This window comes from Monodon monoceros, unplaced genomic scaffold, assembly GCF_005190385.1.
Source record: "Monodon monoceros isolate NGI ecotype Baffin Bay Population unplaced genomic scaffold, NGI_Narwhal_1 Super_Scaffold_3, whole genome shotgun sequence".
NCBI classification, from domain to species: domain Eukaryota; kingdom Metazoa; phylum Chordata; class Mammalia; order Artiodactyla; family Monodontidae; genus Monodon; species Monodon monoceros.
In genome coordinates, this window is record NW_021703780.1 from 21,718,720 (window position 1) to 21,737,106 (window position 18,387).

The 18,387-nt window shown below is 43.8% G+C and overlaps 4 protein-coding genes and 1 pseudogene across 4 annotated transcripts in view; 2 read left to right on the plus strand and 3 right to left on the minus strand.

Moving 5' to 3' along the window:
- Window positions 1-18,387, plus strand: part of LOC114907339 — a 48,420-nt gene that overhangs the window by 1,820 nt on the left and 28,213 nt on the right. The window contains exons 2-3 of the mRNA XM_029242862.1: window positions 7,207-7,215; window positions 15,731-16,096. Of these exons, the coding sequence (XP_029098695.1) occupies window positions 7,207-7,215; window positions 15,731-16,096 (375 nt within the window). The remainder of the gene's footprint in view (window positions 1-7,206; window positions 7,216-15,730; window positions 16,097-18,387) is intronic.
- The window catches only part of LOC114907282, a 111,343-nt gene continuing 95,287 nt past the window's right edge, over window positions 2,332-18,387 (minus strand). The window contains exons 2-3 of the mRNA XM_029242775.1: window positions 7,156-7,529; window positions 2,332-2,690 (exon numbers count right to left, since the gene is read on the minus strand). Of these exons, the coding sequence (XP_029098608.1) occupies window positions 2,373-2,690; window positions 7,156-7,529 (692 nt within the window). The 3' untranslated portion in view covers window positions 2,332-2,372. The remainder of the gene's footprint in view (window positions 2,691-7,155; window positions 7,530-18,387) is intronic.
- On the minus strand, window positions 8,700-9,092 carry LOC114907307 (histone H2A type 1-B/E). Its single transcript, XM_029242821.1, has one exon. The coding sequence runs from the start codon at window positions 9,090-9,092 to the stop codon at window positions 8,700-8,702; it is 393 nt and encodes a 130-aa protein (XP_029098654.1).
- Window positions 13,434-14,106, minus strand: LOC114907305 (histone H2B type 1-B-like). Its single transcript, XM_029242819.1, has 2 exons — window positions 13,699-14,106; window positions 13,434-13,570 (listed from the first exon to the last, which is right to left on the minus strand). Exons 1-2 carry the CDS (start codon window positions 14,073-14,075, stop codon window positions 13,549-13,551), a joined length of 399 nt encoding a protein of 132 aa, XP_029098652.1. The 5' UTR covers window positions 14,076-14,106; the 3' UTR covers window positions 13,434-13,548.
- LOC114907038 lies at window positions 14,404-14,797 on the plus strand (annotated as a pseudogene).

The window sequence follows — 18,387 nt, forward strand, 5'->3', positions numbered from 1 at the left end:
CCTCGGTGTGTTAGTTTCAGTCAATAATTCTCCTAGCTTTTTTGGTCCCATTTCCCACCTGATAACTGTCCTCCAAGATTTTGGGGGGAATGATAAAAGTACAGAGGCTGGCTTAATTTAAACTGTCAATGGGGAGAGTTCAAGGCTGCATTCTAGATGACCAGAGGAGCAAAAATGGGCCTGGTTGGGATAGTGGTCACTTTATGTTTTCCTTAGCTGGTGTCCTGGTGTCTGTCAGGAGATATGTATTGATTTCATGTAATGTGCCTGATAGTGTTGTAGGCATTGGGGTACACCAGTAAGCAAATTAGAATTTCCTGTCCTCCATTCAGAGCATATGTAATGAAGTGTGTGGATAGTTTTCCTGCACTGGAGGGAGGTGTGGTTGCTCCATAGACCAGCTTCTGTTATGGCTGGCCTGTTTTTTTTAGTTCTTAAGCCGTGTAGATAGTATCACACTCATTTTAGTCACACCCACTACCTGAGTGAAAAACCTGTGAGCCTTCCTCAGGCCTAACAGTCATGAAGTCCTTGTTCAGAGCAAAGATAATGCTGCCTGATTTGCCACTCCTGCAACATTCCTAACAGCCAGAGAAAACCTGGCATGCTGACTGATTCAGACAGTGCCAAGTCAAGGAATTGTAGATGGGGGATCAATTATGGCAGCCCTCTGGTGGGCTAGGGGGGTGGGAGAGGGCCTGAACGCTTGTGTAGAAAATTCATGCATGCATTCATTCAACTCTGCCATGAAAGGACACAAGGGAAGACAGCAGTCTATGAAGCAGGAAATGGGTCATCAGACACCAGATCTGTCTGAATCTGTCCAGTGCCTTGATCTTGGACTTCAGTCTCCAGAACTGTGAGAAATGTTTGTTGTTAAAGCACACAGTCTATGGTGTTTTTATTATAGCAGCCTGAACCAAAACACCATTTTATGGATATAGATAATATTTTATCTGGTCCCTTCTCATGACAATTTACATTGTTTCCACTCTTTTACCATTACAAACAAATGTGCTGCATTAAACCATGTTTAAGTTCTTAGTGATCTCATCCAGTCTCACCGTTTGTATGTTGATGAGTCCCAAAATTTTTATCTAGTCCAGACCTCTCACCTGAACTTTAGAATCTCGCTTTCCCAACCAGCTAGTCAGGTGTCAAGAGAGAGACATTAGCAGAGTAACGAGGCAGCAAAGCGTCTTCTAAAGCAGCCATCAGTACACGCTTTTCAAACATTAAATCAAAGATGCTGATTATTGTTAGCTGGTTTATCAATTTGAGGACATACTTTAAAAATCCTTTTATAATAACATAGTCATGTTTGAAAGTTTCATTAAAAAAAATACAGTTTACTGCAGACAGAGGAAAGAGATAAGCTGGAAGGAAGGTGAAGGTGCAAGAGAGCCACTTAACCACAAAGGAGGGAGCTTCTCCCTTACAACCTCAAAGGCCCTGACAGAGGCCTAGGGGTTCAGAACAGACTCCCTTAGTCTAGTAAATGGGAATTTACAAACTCTGCTTAGCTAGAGGCTTAGGGAGGGCCCCAGCCTGAGGATGAAAATCAGCAATACCGAGGCATTTTTAAACCCGAGATCACTGGCTTTACGGGGGGTGACGACACTCAGCATGATGCCTGGCTCAAACTCTAGAGGTACCTGAGGCCAAGGTCTGGGGCGCGACCCAGCGGAGGACGGGGAGGTGCTGGGAATGGAGAGATCATAGAAGGCAGATCTTTCCTGACTTTGCTAAAGGCAAATACACTAGGAACTACCAGCTGGCTCTTGCTCGCAATGCATTTTAATTGATCCGGCTTCTGACTTCTCGTGAGCGAAGCAGCACCCTCGCAGGTTCTGGCAATTTGTACAAATATTTACTGAACCCTCCCAGGACCAAAAACAAGATCGGCGGCGACTCAGTAATGCCCGCTTCCCAAGAAAGAAACCGCCTCCTCGACGAAACTCCGGCTGGCAGTTGTCGCTCCTTTTACAGACGATGTGAGGTAGGCAGGATCCCTCCCACTAGAAAAAGCCGGGGACGCCGGGCCATAAGTCCTTCATTGAGGTTACCGGGACTTCCAGACCCCTCTCATTAGCTTTCCTTAGTCCAGTGTTAGCCCCACCCACAAGCGAGCCCTTGCAGCCTGATTAGGCAAAGGTACCCCTGCTCTTAGCAAGTACCCAAAGACTGGCTGATGGAGACCGGCAGTGAAAGCGAACCGTTTGGCCTGTAGATAAGGCCACGTTAGCCTTAAAACAGAACCACTTTTTTTCCCAACAGATATGTTTTGAATACGGAAGTCGCGTACAGCTCTTCCTGAGCGGAGGTGGGCGGCCCTGAAAAGGGCCTTAAAAAAAAATGTACAGAATGAGACTTTAGCCGCCGAAGCCGTAGAGAGTGCGTCCCTGGCGCTTGAGCGCGTAGACCACGTCCATGGCGGTGACAGTCTTGCGCTTGGCGTGCTCGGTGTAGGTGACGGCGTCCCGGATCACGTTCTCCAGGAACACCTTCAACACCCCGCGGGTCTCTTCGTAGATGAGGCCGGAGATGCGCTTCACACCGCCACGCCGGGCCAGGCGACGGATAGCTGGTTTGGTGATGCCCTGGATGTTATCGCGCAGAACCTTGCGGTGGCGCTTAGCGCCTCCCTTACCCAGACCCTTGCCGCCTTTGCCGCGTCCAGACATGATTGTCTAAATTATCGCAAACGTACAGGATGCAACAAGTTACTGCTTGGTCAAGAGTAATTATAAGCTAGAGTCGGACCTCGTTGAGAACTGAAAGCGCAGGCGGGAAGAGGCACTGACAGCGCCCCTTTGGCTCCGCCCCTCTCGGCAGTGATCCAATGACTATGTGAGAGAGAGAAGCTAGTAAAGAGGTTCACTTTTAAACTCTGGATTGTTTTGCTCCCTTTGCTCTGCATCTGAGGCTGTTTATTTCTTCGGCTGAGAATTCTAGTGGAGGCTTATACAGTATTTTATGGCAAATACTGTACTTTCTCATTCAGGAGGAAGTGATTGTTAGTTGCTAAGGGTAGCAGAATATGACTCCCCATTCCCCCGCTCCCATATGCTTCCTTGGCAGAAGGAGTATTTTTGAGCTGATTATTTTTTAAAAAGCACCATACACCAAAACATTTCTAAAAACAGAGTAGAATTTACTCTTTTGTGAGGGACATTTACATTTATAAAGGGAATTTTGAATTGTGTCTTTTTCTCTGTACCAGGAAGAGAAGGATGACTAAATCACTAGAGAATCTCATCAATGAGGAGGCACTAGAATTAATTCTGTATAACAACCTTACCCTCGTTGTTCCTTTTCCTGGTAACCTCTCATAACTGGCTCCCACCCACTTCTTAGCTGAAGATGGTATTTAAGGTGGTGGCTTGGGTCAATATTGGGAGTTTACTCAGTTTTTCTAGGTATTTCTCAAGCCTACGTGAGGTATACATGTTATTAAGCTTCTGTTTGCTTTTCTCTTGTTAATCTACCTTTTATACAGCGGTTCTCAGCCAAGAACTTAGAAGGGTAGAAGGAAAGTTATTTTCCCTCCCTTATAGGTATGTTGATTATTTTGAGCTGTAGCAGAACAGCAAATGCAGAGGGAAGATTTCTCTGAACTCCCATTATCTGCCTAAAGACAGACCCTCCAAAAGGAACTCAATTGTCATAAATCCCTTCCCAAGGAGTTTCATTAACTAGGGAAGAGTGACACTTATCTGAGGAAAGGACACTAAAAATTGACACCACACCCAGACAAACCTTGGCACAAACTATTGTCCACAAAAATTGTCAATCTAAGAAAGAAATAGAGGATTTTATTAGAGCCAACCTGAGGATTATAACCTGGGAGACAGTCTTTCAGAAAACTCTGAGGACTGTTCTGCTTGTCAGAGGTCAAAGCACAGTTATATGTTTTTGAGACAAAGAATCATATATCAAAGTTACATATTGAGTCTACATAGTCCAGACCTTCGTGAGTAGTGGGGCATCACAATCCCTTACAGGATTGAGAAAGGAATGTTATCCCCTAAGGAGTTACCTTGCTGGAACCAGGAGAAAATTGCTCTTTTCAATGAAGCAGGCATTCCTGTGTCTTCTAAGGAAGTCTGGTCAATCTGTAATGTGCACAATGCACACTAAAGAGGGGTAGTGGCCCAAATAAGCAGAGAGAAAATTTTATGTTTAGACATTTTCTTGTCCTGCCTTAAACATAATTTTATTCTATCCTGTCATACCTCTCCCATCTATTCTTCTAAGGGCCCAATCATCTTTCCTAAAAATTATTTACTCTCCCCTAAGAGGCCTATATACACACCACCCCTCAACCCCTCTTCCCTATTAAGATGGTGTTTAAGTCTGAATTTTAAGCCACCTTGAGGAGTTACTCATTTTTCCCTGGGTATCTCCCACATATACATGAGGGCTTCTGTTTTGTTTTTCTCTTGTTAATGTGTCTTTTATTTCAGGGGTCTCACAGAGGGAAAATTATTTTTCCTTCCCTACAGCTGTGTGACCTTTAACCTTGCCTTTGTTTTCTTTATCTGTAAAACTGGGTAATGATAACACTGATGGAACTCTAGTGAAGATTTAATTTAGCTATTGTAAGCAAAGCATTGGAACAGAGATTGGCCCATGAAGTCCTATATAAATGTGACTTGTTTTCGGTTGGTATTATTTCTTAAAGAATCTTCCTGGACTTGAGATATTGCCCTGAGGTCTCATCTTTACTCCTAACACAGTATCAATCACACAAATATGCATTTACTCATGAGGATTGTTTTTTTTTAAATCACAGCATCTAATAAAGCACAAAGTATCAAAGCATTGTTTTGTTTTTCATACGACATGTTAAACATGGTGGGTCCAAATATGTTCCTTTGGGCCCTCTCCCAAGGTGCACTGACAATCTCAGGCTTCTAGCTTTCCTGCAGCCAAGCCTGGGGTGCTGTTCAAATCTCCATACCAGTTTCCCACTATTGTGTTAAATCTCTTGAAAACACTCATTGAGCAGTAACTCACTTCTACTGGGACAACTGGAAAGGCTACTACTAAATTTTTAAGTCTGAAAGATTTACCCTGACCTTGACTTCCTCCTCCTTTCCTTTGAGAGACTTTATAACAAACCCAAACTCATTCTAGACTCCAACAGCATTAGCTGTAAACTTCAACCTGTGGTGTAACATCACTCTGTGGGCCTGGGTAAGAAAAACCCTTTCTGACTGAAGACCTTGCAGCAGCCATTTAAAAGATACAATCTGTACATTAAACACCCCCTTTTGTCTTCAGCCTGACCTTAGTCACTCCCCTAATATAAAATAATAGATGCTTAATGCAATGATATTAAAATGCTGGCACCATCCCCCTGCTCAAAGTGTTCAGTAAATTTTCTTTCACAAATTTGATTTTCTTCCACGTTTGATTTTAAAATGTCTGAATTTTATTTCTAAACTGAGCAGAATCTATGCAAGTAAGTAATGCCAAGTAAAAAGGAAATTTAGAAGCTAAAGTTTGTCTTTATTTCAAATTTCGAAAAATCCTAGAGTATGACAGAAAATGATACACAGTTCAGGAAAATTAATAGCATTTATATGATGCTATGTGTCCCAAACTTGATGCATATTATTCTAATAACAACCCTACGAAGTGGGTAGTGTTACCCCCATTTTTTCTGATGGTGGAGAAATTGATTTGTCTAAGATGACACATGAAGTAGTAAAGCTGGGATATGAACCCGGGTAAGCTAGCATCCAGATGCTGCCAGCTTGCAGAGTATACCCTAGAAAAATTAACAAGGTTATGAATTGTAAGACTGTGTCAACCTTTTTCCCTAGATACTGCACAGTTCTGTTGAGGGGCTCAAGTAAATGAAGACTTAAAGCCAAATCCATGTTCCTTGGCTGGGAAGGGGAAGGATCAGCCAGTCCCAGCCATTGTCCCTTGCCTATCTGATCCTCAGAGAGCAATGGGCACTTTTACTTTTTAAAAGCTATCCTATCAGGCCCTGTACATAAAACTCTTTTCCCAAGATACATAAAATATTAAAGGAAAAAGTCAAACAGTGTACATAAGAGCCAGCACAGCAATAAACAAGAAAAACCAAGATACCTGGACTTCAGCAGGGGCCAAAAGCTGAGGGGCAAAATCACCTTGGTTTAAGCCAAGGGCATTGGTGCCTCTGACAGACCTCTTATACGGGTAACAAAGATCTGTGCCAGGCAAAGGCTTATACTAGTCTGGAAAAAATAAAATGTTAAAATAAAACAATATACAGAGAGAAATATCTTTGTCATTAAAAAAAATACATTATTTTGTAAACCAAAAGTTTTTATTGAAACCCTGAAATGTAAATAAATCCAAGTGAACAACACAACACCCATTACTGTGTATTTTGTGGGTTTTGTTTTAGGTGGGAGTTGGGCAAATTATTTTAGCAAGGTGAATCAATTCTCATCTCAGAGGTAGACAGACTACTAGGAATAGGGTATGGAAAAAACTGAAGCAAAGCCTTCAGAATTGGTGGCTGTCATGTTTTTCAGCATTCTGTATTTTATAGTTTGTAAAATATAGTGTAAAAGCTACACAATAAAAAGGTTATTTTTCTTCTCACATTTGGTCACTATCCATGTGTCACTTTTCACCCAGTACTGAATCCCCAAGCCGAAAAAACGTAAAAGCAAGATCACCGAGTCAAATGGCTAAAGTCCTATATTTGAGTAAGAACTACAGCAAAGAACTGTGAAAAAATTGTACAGCATAGCATACCATGGTACATAGCCCTAGAAGAGACAAAAGCAATGTGAGATAAAGCAATACAATCAACTGGACTATTTACAAGCAGGGACATAATTAAATAAGGTTTGATAAACTATGCTTGGACGGCTACCTGTTAAGGAAATATGGTTAGACCCTCGCCTCACAACTCCAGGAACGTCTGGCTGTGGCGGAAGGAGTTGGGACGGGAAGAATTCTACCCTAACCCACCCTTGTTAAGGGGATAATTTTACTTCCTTACGGTACAGCTCTTCAAAATGAAGTTGTAGGTGGCTCTGAAAAGAGCCTTTGGGTCTAAGATTGGCACTTAATGGAAAAACAAGTTTACGCCCTTTCACCACGGATGCGACGGGCAAGCTGGATGTCCTTGGGCATGATAGTGACGCGCTTGGCGTGGATAGCACACAGGTTGGTGTCCTCGAAGAGCCCCACCAGGTAGGCCTCGCACGCCTCCTGCAGCGCCATCACGGCCGAGCTCTGGAAGCGCAGGTCGGTCTTGAAGTCCTGCGCGATCTCGCGCACCAGGCGCTGGAACGGCAGCTTGCGGATCAGCAGCTCCGTGGACTTCTGGTAGCGGCGGATCTCGCGCAGGGCCACCGTGCCGGGCCGGTAGCGGTGCGGCTTCTTCACGCCGCCCGTGGCCGGTGCGCTCTTCCGGGCCGCCTTAGTGGCCAGCTGTTTGCGAGGGGCCTTGCCGCCGGTGGACTTGCGAGCAGTCTGCTTAGTGCGAGCCATGACAAAACGCCACGATGAGTGTTCTCCCAAATAGCAGGGGAAAGCACTCAGCCGTCCTTCTTTTATACAGCCAGGCCACCAACTATTGGACCCAAGAACATTCGAAAGTACCCGCGCCCTCCTCTGATTGGTCCATTTCTGTGCCTGGCCCCGGAAGAATTAAGAGCTGCTTTCGGGTTGGTGAGTGAATCCTAAACCCTGCCCTTTAACTATAGCGACTCCGACGCCCTGACGTCATTTTATTTACGCTTTCGCTTCCAAAACGTACAGCAAAATTACACAAAGCAACGCGGGCACCGCCAACGGATTGATTTTTTGTGTAATTTTTTTTTTTTTTTTTTTTCCGGGACTCGGGCTTCTCACTGTTGTGGCCTCTCCCGTTGCGGAGCACAGGCTCCGTACGCGCAGGCTCAGCGGCGATGGCTCACGGGCCCAGCCGCTCCGCGGCATGTGGGATCTTCGCGGATCGGGGCACGAACCCGTGTCCCCTGCATCGGCAGGCGGACTCTCAACCGCTGCGCCACCAGGGAAACCCTCTTTTTTCTTTTTTTTAAAGTACAATCACCAAAGATATTTTGGAAGTGCTTAGAAAAATTAGATGGGCTGCCATCTAAAATGATACTCAGATTTTCCTGAGTCTGGCACAAACATTGTGGAGTCAGGAAGATGTTTCTGACACGAGCGCGAAGTACCAAGGATCTGTAATTTACTCAATCCCTTCAGGAAATGTGTAATGTTTTTATAAAGTTGAATAGATGCAGAGGTTTTGGGTGTTCCTTTGAGTCAACAAAAAATGTTGAAGGTTAATTTTAAATACAGCGCTTTTCACTATACTGAAAGTGAGTATACTTGCCTCACTCCAGTGCGAAAAACTTTACAAAAGTCACCGCTGGAACAAAGAGGAAAGTAGTTTGACTATAAACTGATTCACCTGTAGTTAATCAGGTCAATTTAAACTCGTGTGGCTTTCCTCAGTCATTTCGCACATACTCTTTACTGACTTCCCTCGGGACACTCACTTATGAGCTGTGATTTTTCACCTGATGTCACAACCCTCATATGGGCAGAGCTGAAAAGCATGACAGCTCTTTAAACGAAAAAGGTGGGTGGCTCTGATAAGAGCCTTTGTAAGTTGCCTTTTTTTTCTTTTGGATAATGAAAAGCAAAATTGCCGTGCAAAAGTAATAAACACTTTACTTGCCCTTGGCCTTGTGGTGGCTCTCAGTCTTCTTGGGGAGCAGTACCGCCTGGATGTTGGGCAGGACACCGCCCTGAGCGATGGTCACGCGCCCCAGCAACTTGTTAAGCTCCTCATCGTTGCGGATGGCCAGCTGCAGGTGGCGCGGAATGATGCGCGTCTTCTTGTTATCGCGGGCCGCGTTGCCCGCCAGCTCCAGGATCTCAGCCGTTAGGTACTCCAGCACCGCCGCCAGGTACACCGGCGCCCCGGCACCGACACGCTCGGAGTAGTTACCCTTGCGGAGCAGGCGGTGCACCCGGCCTACGGGGAACTGGAGCCCAGCTCGCGAGGAGCGGGTCTTAGCCTTAGCACGAGCCTTGCCACCCTGTTTACCACGACCAGACATAACTAACACACCACAACTTAAAAGCCTTCAAAATAAAAAGCAAACAATAAACAACACAGCGGCGAGAGCAATATTTATACTAACCAGAGGCAGGCTTGTGCTATTCTCCCATTGGCTACTATTTAAGAACCAATGGGAAATCAGAACCTGCATCCTTCATTTGCATACAAGGCTTCCGTCTAGTGTGAGTTTTCTGTTTGCTCCAATCTCATACAGTCTGGTGGGCTTTTAATACTGTTAATAATGGAGTCTATTTGGTTTTTTCAAAGCACTGTTCTTAAATGCAATCGGAAGCAGGAGTGATTATTCTTATTGTTCTGACTTTTTGCTATTGAAATTGTGACTCATGATTTTTGGAAAGGAACCAGCACAATTTAGAAACAATATTTAAGAGGTAGGTACTTCTATGCCCAGTGTTACTTTAACTCTTCTAACTCTTTAACTCTTTTGACAGGAAAGAGGGAGAAGAGGAAACAAAAAATTTTTTGTCCCGGCCCAAGTCTTAAACTATCTGAACAATGAAAACTGAAGGCAAGAACTGGATGATCCAGCAAGTCTTCCGTTTCATTCATAGCTTGCCTATGAAGCCTTCCAGGATCACCTGGGAGGTATGTAGAGTGAGTACTGTCCTCATTTTAGAGATTGCGAAACTGAGAGACCCAGTTTGTTTGCCTTTGCCAAGGTTAATGGGACCAAGGACAATAAAATCCTGTCTGAAAAACTTTGTCGTCGTTCCCCAGTGCCACTCTCAACCTTCCTACCCTCCCTCTTTTCTCACTTGGCTGCCACACACAAGATTCTAATTACTTTAGAAAACTCCTCCATCATTCTCCATAGCGTACTGAACTTTTTGCAGTTAGAGTGAAAATTTTGCAGCACATAAGGACTCCTAAGAAATGAGAGAGAACAAACACGCTACAGCACATAAATACTCAAAATGAGATTACAGTATATTACTATAAAACACTATATTAATATTACTACAGGGTGTTTGGTCTTACGATCTCATGTTGAGGAACATAAAATTAAGATAAATTACCGAGGGAGATCTTGCCGTTTTTTCTTTTAATGGTCCATGAAATAGAAATAGATGGGGCCCAGATGGAGGCGGATTACTATTACAGGAATTTTTGAGGACTCTAGCCTAAAAGTCTACTAACTAACAGAATGGTAAAAGGAACAAGAGCCTGGGTGTGAGGAAATTACTTCTAAACCAACTCGGTCAGAGAACTATATTTTGATCCAGGCAACCAAGCAGGAGAGTAAAGATGCTCATTTCCTGTTTCTTTTTTACCTTCTCTCAAGTCTTTTGACTCCTATGTCGTTTTCTCTTAACAATATTCACTTCCTTTTTATTATTTATTATTATCTTCACCATGGACAACAGCAGTATACATCAACACTGGCTCAGTGTCTGAAATGTTTCAAAACCCGTGATGCAGATGTAAAAAGGTATCTCAGATGCTGCCTTGAAGACTTCATACCCTCTTTTGAAAAGGGCAGGGGGCGGGGAGCTGGGGGGTTGTATACCTGAAGTTTAAATAGTACAGCATTTTTTGCATCCAAAACTGAAGGTTTTAAGCAATAAATATAAGAGCACATGGAGAAGAGTAATCACTGTGAATTAGAAGGGTTAACAACTCGAAAGAGATGTACATTTAGCATTTATTCAACATAAATAAATAGTGCCAGAGTGTTCTAGGTGATGGCGTGGTGTGCCCTTTGGGGTCGCTGGGGAGGAAAAAATTTTCCTCTACCCTTCTAGGTTCTTCTGGCTGGTCTAAGAATTAAATTGACATGAGACAAATTAACAGGAAAAAATTAAATTTCATTTCATTTGTGGGTCGGACACAATAAGAAAAGTGAGACCCAAGGACAAGTTAGGCAGTTGAGGCTTATGCCATCTGAGAGAAGAGGTTACGGGCTTGGGACTTCAAAGGGTAGGAAGGCAATCCACAGGAAGATGAAAAAAAGAAAATGTTTTGTGAACAAATGTTTGCTGGGCCAAACAGAAACAATGGCACCCAGAAAAAAATTTTAATGAACAGTCTTTGCTAGGTTCCCCCCTGTCTGCACACCTCGTTCAAATTATACTGTAGTTATCTAGGGTGAGACCTGCCTTCCTGGAACAGGTTCTGTATCTAAAATTCTTTTAGGCATTTAGGGGGAAGGTCAGAGTTTCTTCTTGCATCTTTTGGGCCTTGATTGCTTTCAGCTCTAAATTCTCTGCATGCCAAAGTGGCACATCTTGGGAAGGCCTGCCCTGAAACCCATCACTGCCATATCAGTTTAATTATTAGACCAACCGAAGAAAATTGTTCCCCCTCCTACAGAGGCCACATGGGGATCCTGGACTTCCACCCCCTACCCAGCAATAATGAGGCACCTCTTCCCTGTCAATGTCAAACAGGCTGAGCAAGAAACTTGGATGCCACTCCCACCTGACAATGAGGCAGTGCCCCTCCTTCTACCCCAGGCGGGAAGGGGGCTGGGAAGGAGGGGGAGGTCTCTTAGAACCATAAATTTAAATAAGATCTATCTAGAGTCTCATAACAATACCCAAAATGCCCAGGCTGAGTTTATTTTAAAAAAAGATCACTGTCATACCAAAGTCTCCATTTGAGTGAATAAAGATAATCAACATATATTAAGACCAAGAGACACATATGTTAGAATTCTCCAACTAGGATTCTAAACCAGCCATCATAAAAACACTTAAATGAGCAAAGTTGGTGCCTCGTCGGAATCAGCTGGGGAGACGTATGAATTTTATTTCTGGCTTCTCACAATTCCCCACATAGTTTTGGAGTCTAGCCCTGAGTCCAGGAATCTGATTTTTAATTTCCTTTTTGCTTGTTAAAGATCAGCCAGGTATCAGTATAGATGTCAAAAGGACCTAGCTTTGAGTTTAGGGGACCCAGGTTTTGGTTTGGGCTTCTTATTTAAGGGTATAGTTTTAGGTAAAATATCAACTATTAGGAAGAAGCGGGAGAGAGGAGAGAAGAAAGATAGAAGCAAGCAAGTAGACAAATATTATGAAAGACAAGATGGGGAAAAAATAATTCTTATCTCAGGAGATCATTTTGAAGAGGCTGAGATATTATTTCCCAGATCTCACTCCTCCAGGGAGTGATTCTTAAACTGCAGCTTGAGTTCAATATTTTTTTTTTTACGGGGTGGGGGGGTAGTTATAATCTAAAAAACAAAAGTTTAACTTCTAAGACAAGCTTCTCTTTCACAACTATGTTTTCTGTACGCTGAGATAAATGCTTCTCATATAGCGGTCAGCTGATTTGTGTGGGAGCTAGGAAAAGATCATTTAAAATTTAAATTCTCTTTTAAAAGTGGTCCTTTTTGAGAAATTCTACTTCAAGTTTTACTTCTTCATCCAGACACACTGTTGTATGTCACCTACATACGGTGCTCATAAACCAAAGGAAAAGACTTTTCCCAACCTTTTTAATAGGCAGTCAACTGCTGCCCCTTTTCCCGGCTTTTTCCCCTCCCCCAGCCCCAGGCCTAGCCCAGCCGTAACTGACTCCTTTTCCTCAACCAAGGCCCTTCCTATCGGGATTATTTTTGGAGTCGCGGGTATTTTGAAAAAGGTTTCCAAGGAAAATCAGCACATTTTCCTCTCCAACTGGGGCCCTCCCGGTCTGCGACGAGGTGACACCAGATGGGGAGGGCGGGAAATTCAAATCCTTTGTCCCTCCTCGAGCTGGAGTGCCACCCTTTCAAGCTCTTCTAGTGGCATCCCTGAACGGTAAGTGACCCAAGAAACGGGAGCCCAGATTTCAGGAATGAAAGAAAAATTGCAACGGCTTTAGATTGGCTGTTGCCATCAGTAAACAATTCTAACGCGAAATTAGAAAATCTCACTTCAACCATGTGAAGAGAGCTTGAGGTAGTACCCTATAGAAGTGCCCACAGCTTGTTAAAGGAACAACAATTTTGCTTACTGTTTCTACAATCCCAGGGGAGTTCAGGCTCCCGGAGAAAATGCCACTACCTGCCCTCTGTTCCGTCGGGACCCCTCCTCTCCCCTCCCCCCTCCCCCCTCCCCCCTCCTCCCCCACACCCCGTCCCCTCCCCCCCACCCCCTCCCCCTCGCCCCCCCCCCCTCCCCCTTGCCCCCAACCCCTCCCCCTCGCCCCCTCGCCCCCCGCCCCCACCCCTGAAAAGACAGCCTGGATAATCATCTCCTCAGGGTCTCTACTCTGAAATCCCCTAACCGCTTCCTTACCAAGGAGGGACATTCCCATCACCATTAGAAATTTCAGGAGGCTTTGTAGAAAGGAGTGAACACTTCCAACAGCTTAATAAGCATCTGGAAGTTTAATCCTTGGGGAAAAGATGAGGGTTTTTTTTGGGTAATGCGACACAGTAACTCATGTGTTTTAAAGCCGATAAACCTTCCAAGTCGCTTGGGGCTCTGGCTCCAAAGCCGCTTCAACTATCAACACCACGGGAAAGAACACCTGAAAGTAAATGTAACCAGTAGAGAATTGCATTCATCCATCAAAAAACCGGAAGTTTCAGCTCTTCTTCGACAAAGTGGGTGGCTCTGAAAAGAGCCTTTGGATTAAGTGCCTATACAAGCACTTACTTGGAGCTGGTGTACTTGGTAACAGCCTTAGTGCCCTCGGAAACAGCATGCTTGGCCAGCTCCCCAGGGAGCAGTAGGCGCACAGCCGTCTGGATCTCCCTAGATGTGATCGTGGAGCGCTTGTTGTAATGCGCCAAGCGCGACGCCTCACCCGCGATGCGCTCAAAGATGTCGTTGACGAACGAGTTCATGATACCCATGGCCTTGGATGAGATGCCGGTGTCTGGGTGGACCTGCTTCAAAACTTTGTATACGTAAATGGAGTAGCTCTCTTTACGACTACGCTTGCGTTTCTTCCCGTCTTTCTTCTGCGCCTTAGTGATGGTCTTCTTAGAACCCTTTTTAGGGGCCGGAGCAGATTTAGATGGCTCTGGCATAGTTCTTCCGAAGAGCTGTAGTAAAGGTTAAATCGCCTTCTCCACAACTAAAACTAGTAGTGTGAAGAGTTCAGAACCCATATATTTATAGTCGTTCAACGCAAATGAACAATCAAGAAGTCTCACTTTTGATTGGATAAGAGTAGTACAGGTTCACTAAGGGCGGGAGGGGCGTGGTTTATGCAAATGAAGGATACACAATTTGTTTTTCTATTGGATAGAAAAACAGCATACTTTTGACCAATCGGATAGCTTGCTGGGGCATCCCTGTACTGTCTGTAAAATGATTTGTTCATATGTCATCCAGCGTTTATTCCTTTTGCTCACAATGTTTGCTGTTAAATTGTATAAGGTAATTACGTCTGGACGTGGTGAATAAGTAGGCAAGATTCGAGCTAAAGCTAAAACTCGATCTTCTCCAGCTGGTTTGCAGTTCCCAGTAGGCCGCGTACACTGGTTGCTCCGTAAGGGCAACTACTCTAAACGGGTCGGTGTCGGGGCCCCCGTGTACCTGACGGCCGAGATTTTGGAGCTGGCGGGCAGCCCGACCCGCGACAAGACGCGGGTCATTCCGCGCCACCTGCAGCTGGCCATCTATAATGAGGAGGAGTTCAACAAGCTGCTCGGTAAAGTCACCATCGCTCCGGGCGGCGTTCTGCCCAACATCCAGGCTGTGCTGCTGCCCAAGAAGACTGAGTCACCGCAAGACCAAGGGCAAGTAAAGCCTAGACAAAATACGAAATTCTTTTTTATAAACTGTCTAGAGGTTCTTTTCAGAGCCATCTACATTTTCATTTAAAAAGCTGGTAGCCAGGTATCTATCTCTGTTTTGTAAAAGACAAAGTGACGTCAAAACACTGACTTCCAGGGAAACTGGACTTCCCACAAGCATTATTTTAGTGCGTACCGGGTGAAACTTCCGTAGTCAACAAAAGCGTTTCTAAAGAAGAGGCAGAAGCATCGCTCGGGCTTGAGAATAACAAAAAGCAAAGAAATTTTCCTTTTGCCAGTAATAAACCTGTTCGGGCTTTCAAGGTTGTAAATTTAAGCAAAATCTATTTTTTTCTGACGAAAGTTTGGTTGCAGTCCAGTGTGTATCTGTCATCAAATCGGTCTTTACATGTGATTTTTTGAATCATCCACCCAGTGACACTGTCATGTAGTTTCACAAAAGAAAAACTCAGGGTTAGGGGAGCTGTGATGACCAGAGAAAGTGGCAGTCCTGGCGGTTCGAGATTTATTTAAACCTAACCCAGCTGTCTGGGGGAGAAAAAACAATTGTACTCAGTTTAGTGTGTGGACCAGCTGTATTGACAACCCGCGAGCGTGTCAATATTGACACGCTGAGAATATTGAGAATATCAGGGGAACTCATCAACTGAATCGGAAGTTAACATGGTCCTTAAGTGTCTCGTTATGCACGCTGTAGTTGGCGGCAGGATGAAATAGAACGTATGAAAATTCCTTCAGATCCCAGAGGCAAAAAAGGCACCGGGAATGGGTGGTAAAGTAATTCATCCAATCAGATTCTCTAGTAATTAATTCTCCTTCCCGGTCACCTTTCAGCCAATGGTTTTATCGCGCGGTACTTTTGAAAAACTACAAGACCAATCAGAATGCTTCTAACTATATTTAAAGACAACTGCCTAAGCCAGCAACAGGCCAGTGGGTGTGTGGTCAATCGCTCGTTATGGCTCGCACTAAGCAGACCGCTCGCAAGTCCACCGGCGGCAAGGCCCCGCGCAAACAGCTGGCCACCAAGGCGGCGCGCAAGAGCGCACCGGCCACGGGCGGCGTGAAGAAGCCGCACCGCTACCGGCCCGGCACGGTGGCCCTGCGCGAGATCCGCCGCTACCAGAAGTCCACGGAGCTGCTGATCCGCAAGCTGCCGTTCCAGCGCCTGGTGCGCGAGATCGCGCAGGACTTCAAGACCGACCTGCGCTTCCAGAGCTCGGCCGTGATGGCGCTGCAGGAGGCGTGCGAGGCCTACCTGGTGGGGCTCTTCGAGGACACCAACCTGTGTGCCATCCACGCCAAGCGCGTCACCATCATGCCCAAGGACATCCAGCTTGCCCGCCGCATCCGCGGAGAGAGAGCCTAGAAAAAGTTATTTTCCTAATTGAAAAAAGGCTCTTTTAAGAGCCACCCACAATTTTACTTAAAGGCTGTTGTGACATGATTGCTGAGGCGTTTCACTAATGGTGGAAAGCGTATAGTAAAAATTCAAGTAAGGGATTTTAGTATACATAAAAACCAAAGTAAGCCTTTATTCGGGTTAGAGTTATTCAGGGAATTATCTCTGATAATTAAAATACTGTCTTCAGGTCAGTTGGTCTACCTAAACTGGAATTGTAGCTCGGGCAATAGGAACTGACCTCAGTACTCGCCAGCAGAGATCCACTAAATTTATGTAACCTTTAAGATTTGCCTATGCATCTTAAAATCAAGGGGGTTTGAGATACTGAAGGGTACCAACTGTAGAGCTTTTTTTACCCATGCCTCCTTGTAATACAAAGAACATTTACTTAAATGTTAATTTTTTAAAAAAAGTTTCCACATATTGATGCACAATGTAACTGATGGAGCAGATGGTTTTCTGAGGCTTAACGCTTACACAACGCGGTGACTTAAAATTACAAAGTATACTGAATATTTATAATGAGAAAATTAACAAATTCCAATTTTACAAAAAAACCCATAGCTATCACAAAATTCAGAAAAATAGCACATTAAGTTGAATACACACTGCAATGCTTTATTTTCCTATACTTTTGACAGCATACTCTGATTCCCTCTTTAAAGGAAAATTGTTTAGTAATATTTTCTATAGAGTGTAGACAGTGGGAAGAGAATTCAGTATTCCCTCTAGGGTGGTTGATCACAATTTGTTTTATTCTATTGATAACTTAGAATTTCAGCTTCAAAGCACTGTAGGTGATGTCAAGTTTTTAGGATTGTTTTCAAATTTGGAAAATCCTCTGTCAAGCTTTTCATATGTGAATTGTAAAATTTGGAAGAATTCTTTACAGACTAGCTTCTGGCTCTATACATTTCAAATCTCAATTCTCCCCTATGCATTCACTCCCAGTGCTGGGTACATGGATATATGACATCTAGTCCCATATTTTCTTGCCATTAATCCAGGTGAGTTTATCAGTGGGCAGTAGGAGTATTTCTTGAAGCCATTCTTAGATCAGACTGGCTAGCAACAACTGAACTATCAATATATATAAGCACATCTGCACATCACTTTATATATGTCATTAACCCCAAACAAAATATAGATGCAAGTAAATTTTCTCAAGTTCCAAATATTCTCATCAACATCCCAGCATAATCAGACAAAAGGTGAATTGTAACAGAAGAGAAGATTGAATGGAAATAAATGGTTTTTACCAGCTGTGATTAAAATCTGTCAACATCGCAATTTTTAAAAAAGTATTCTTTAAATGAGGGCAAGTGAACATACCATACTCCCAGGGGCCCCTCCCAGGACCTTGGAAATACAGGGTGTGACACTTGAGTTTCATTAACTTCAGGGTAAATCTGCTTCTCAGCACAGGCTATGCTTTTCCAAATTACACATGGCCTTCCTTGCCCTCCTACCACTCTGTTATACCACACCTCAGCAAGTGCCTCAGCAAGAGAAACACTGGTCTCGGATGACTCAGGACTCTGAGATAGAGTCAGCATAATTATAGGATCAGGTCAGCATAATTATTTCCTTGGAAACATCTAGATTCTACTCCAGAGCAAGTATTCTCTTGTGTGTTCCTTTCAGCGTTTACTATAGATCTTTATTGTTCAAGACGGTAGCCAATAGCCATATGTGGCTATTGAGCGCTTGAAACATGGCTAGTCCAAATTGAGATGAGCTTAGGTGTAAAAATACATACCAAATTTCAAAGAGTTAGTATGAAAAATAGAACTTAAAATCTCCTTAATATTTTTACCTTAGATGACTTGTTGAAATATTTTTATTTTAGTGGGTTAAAATATTATTAAAATAGATTTTACTTGCTTTACTTTTCTAAAATGTGGCTACTAGAAAATTTTGGATTACTTATATGGCTCATACATGGAGGATAATTATACTGGCTCACTGATCAGATATTAACTCATTATGTCCTTAATGTGAGCAAGTCTCAGTAATAATGGCACCTACCTCAAGGTGCTGTGACAAGAATGTGTTTGAAAATAAATGAAGAGTGTTCAGCAATAGTGCTTGGCACCCTTGTAAATTAGTGCTCAAGAAATGCTAGCTGTCAACACTATTACTGTTACCACTGTGCCCTATATCCCTGTTCCCTTC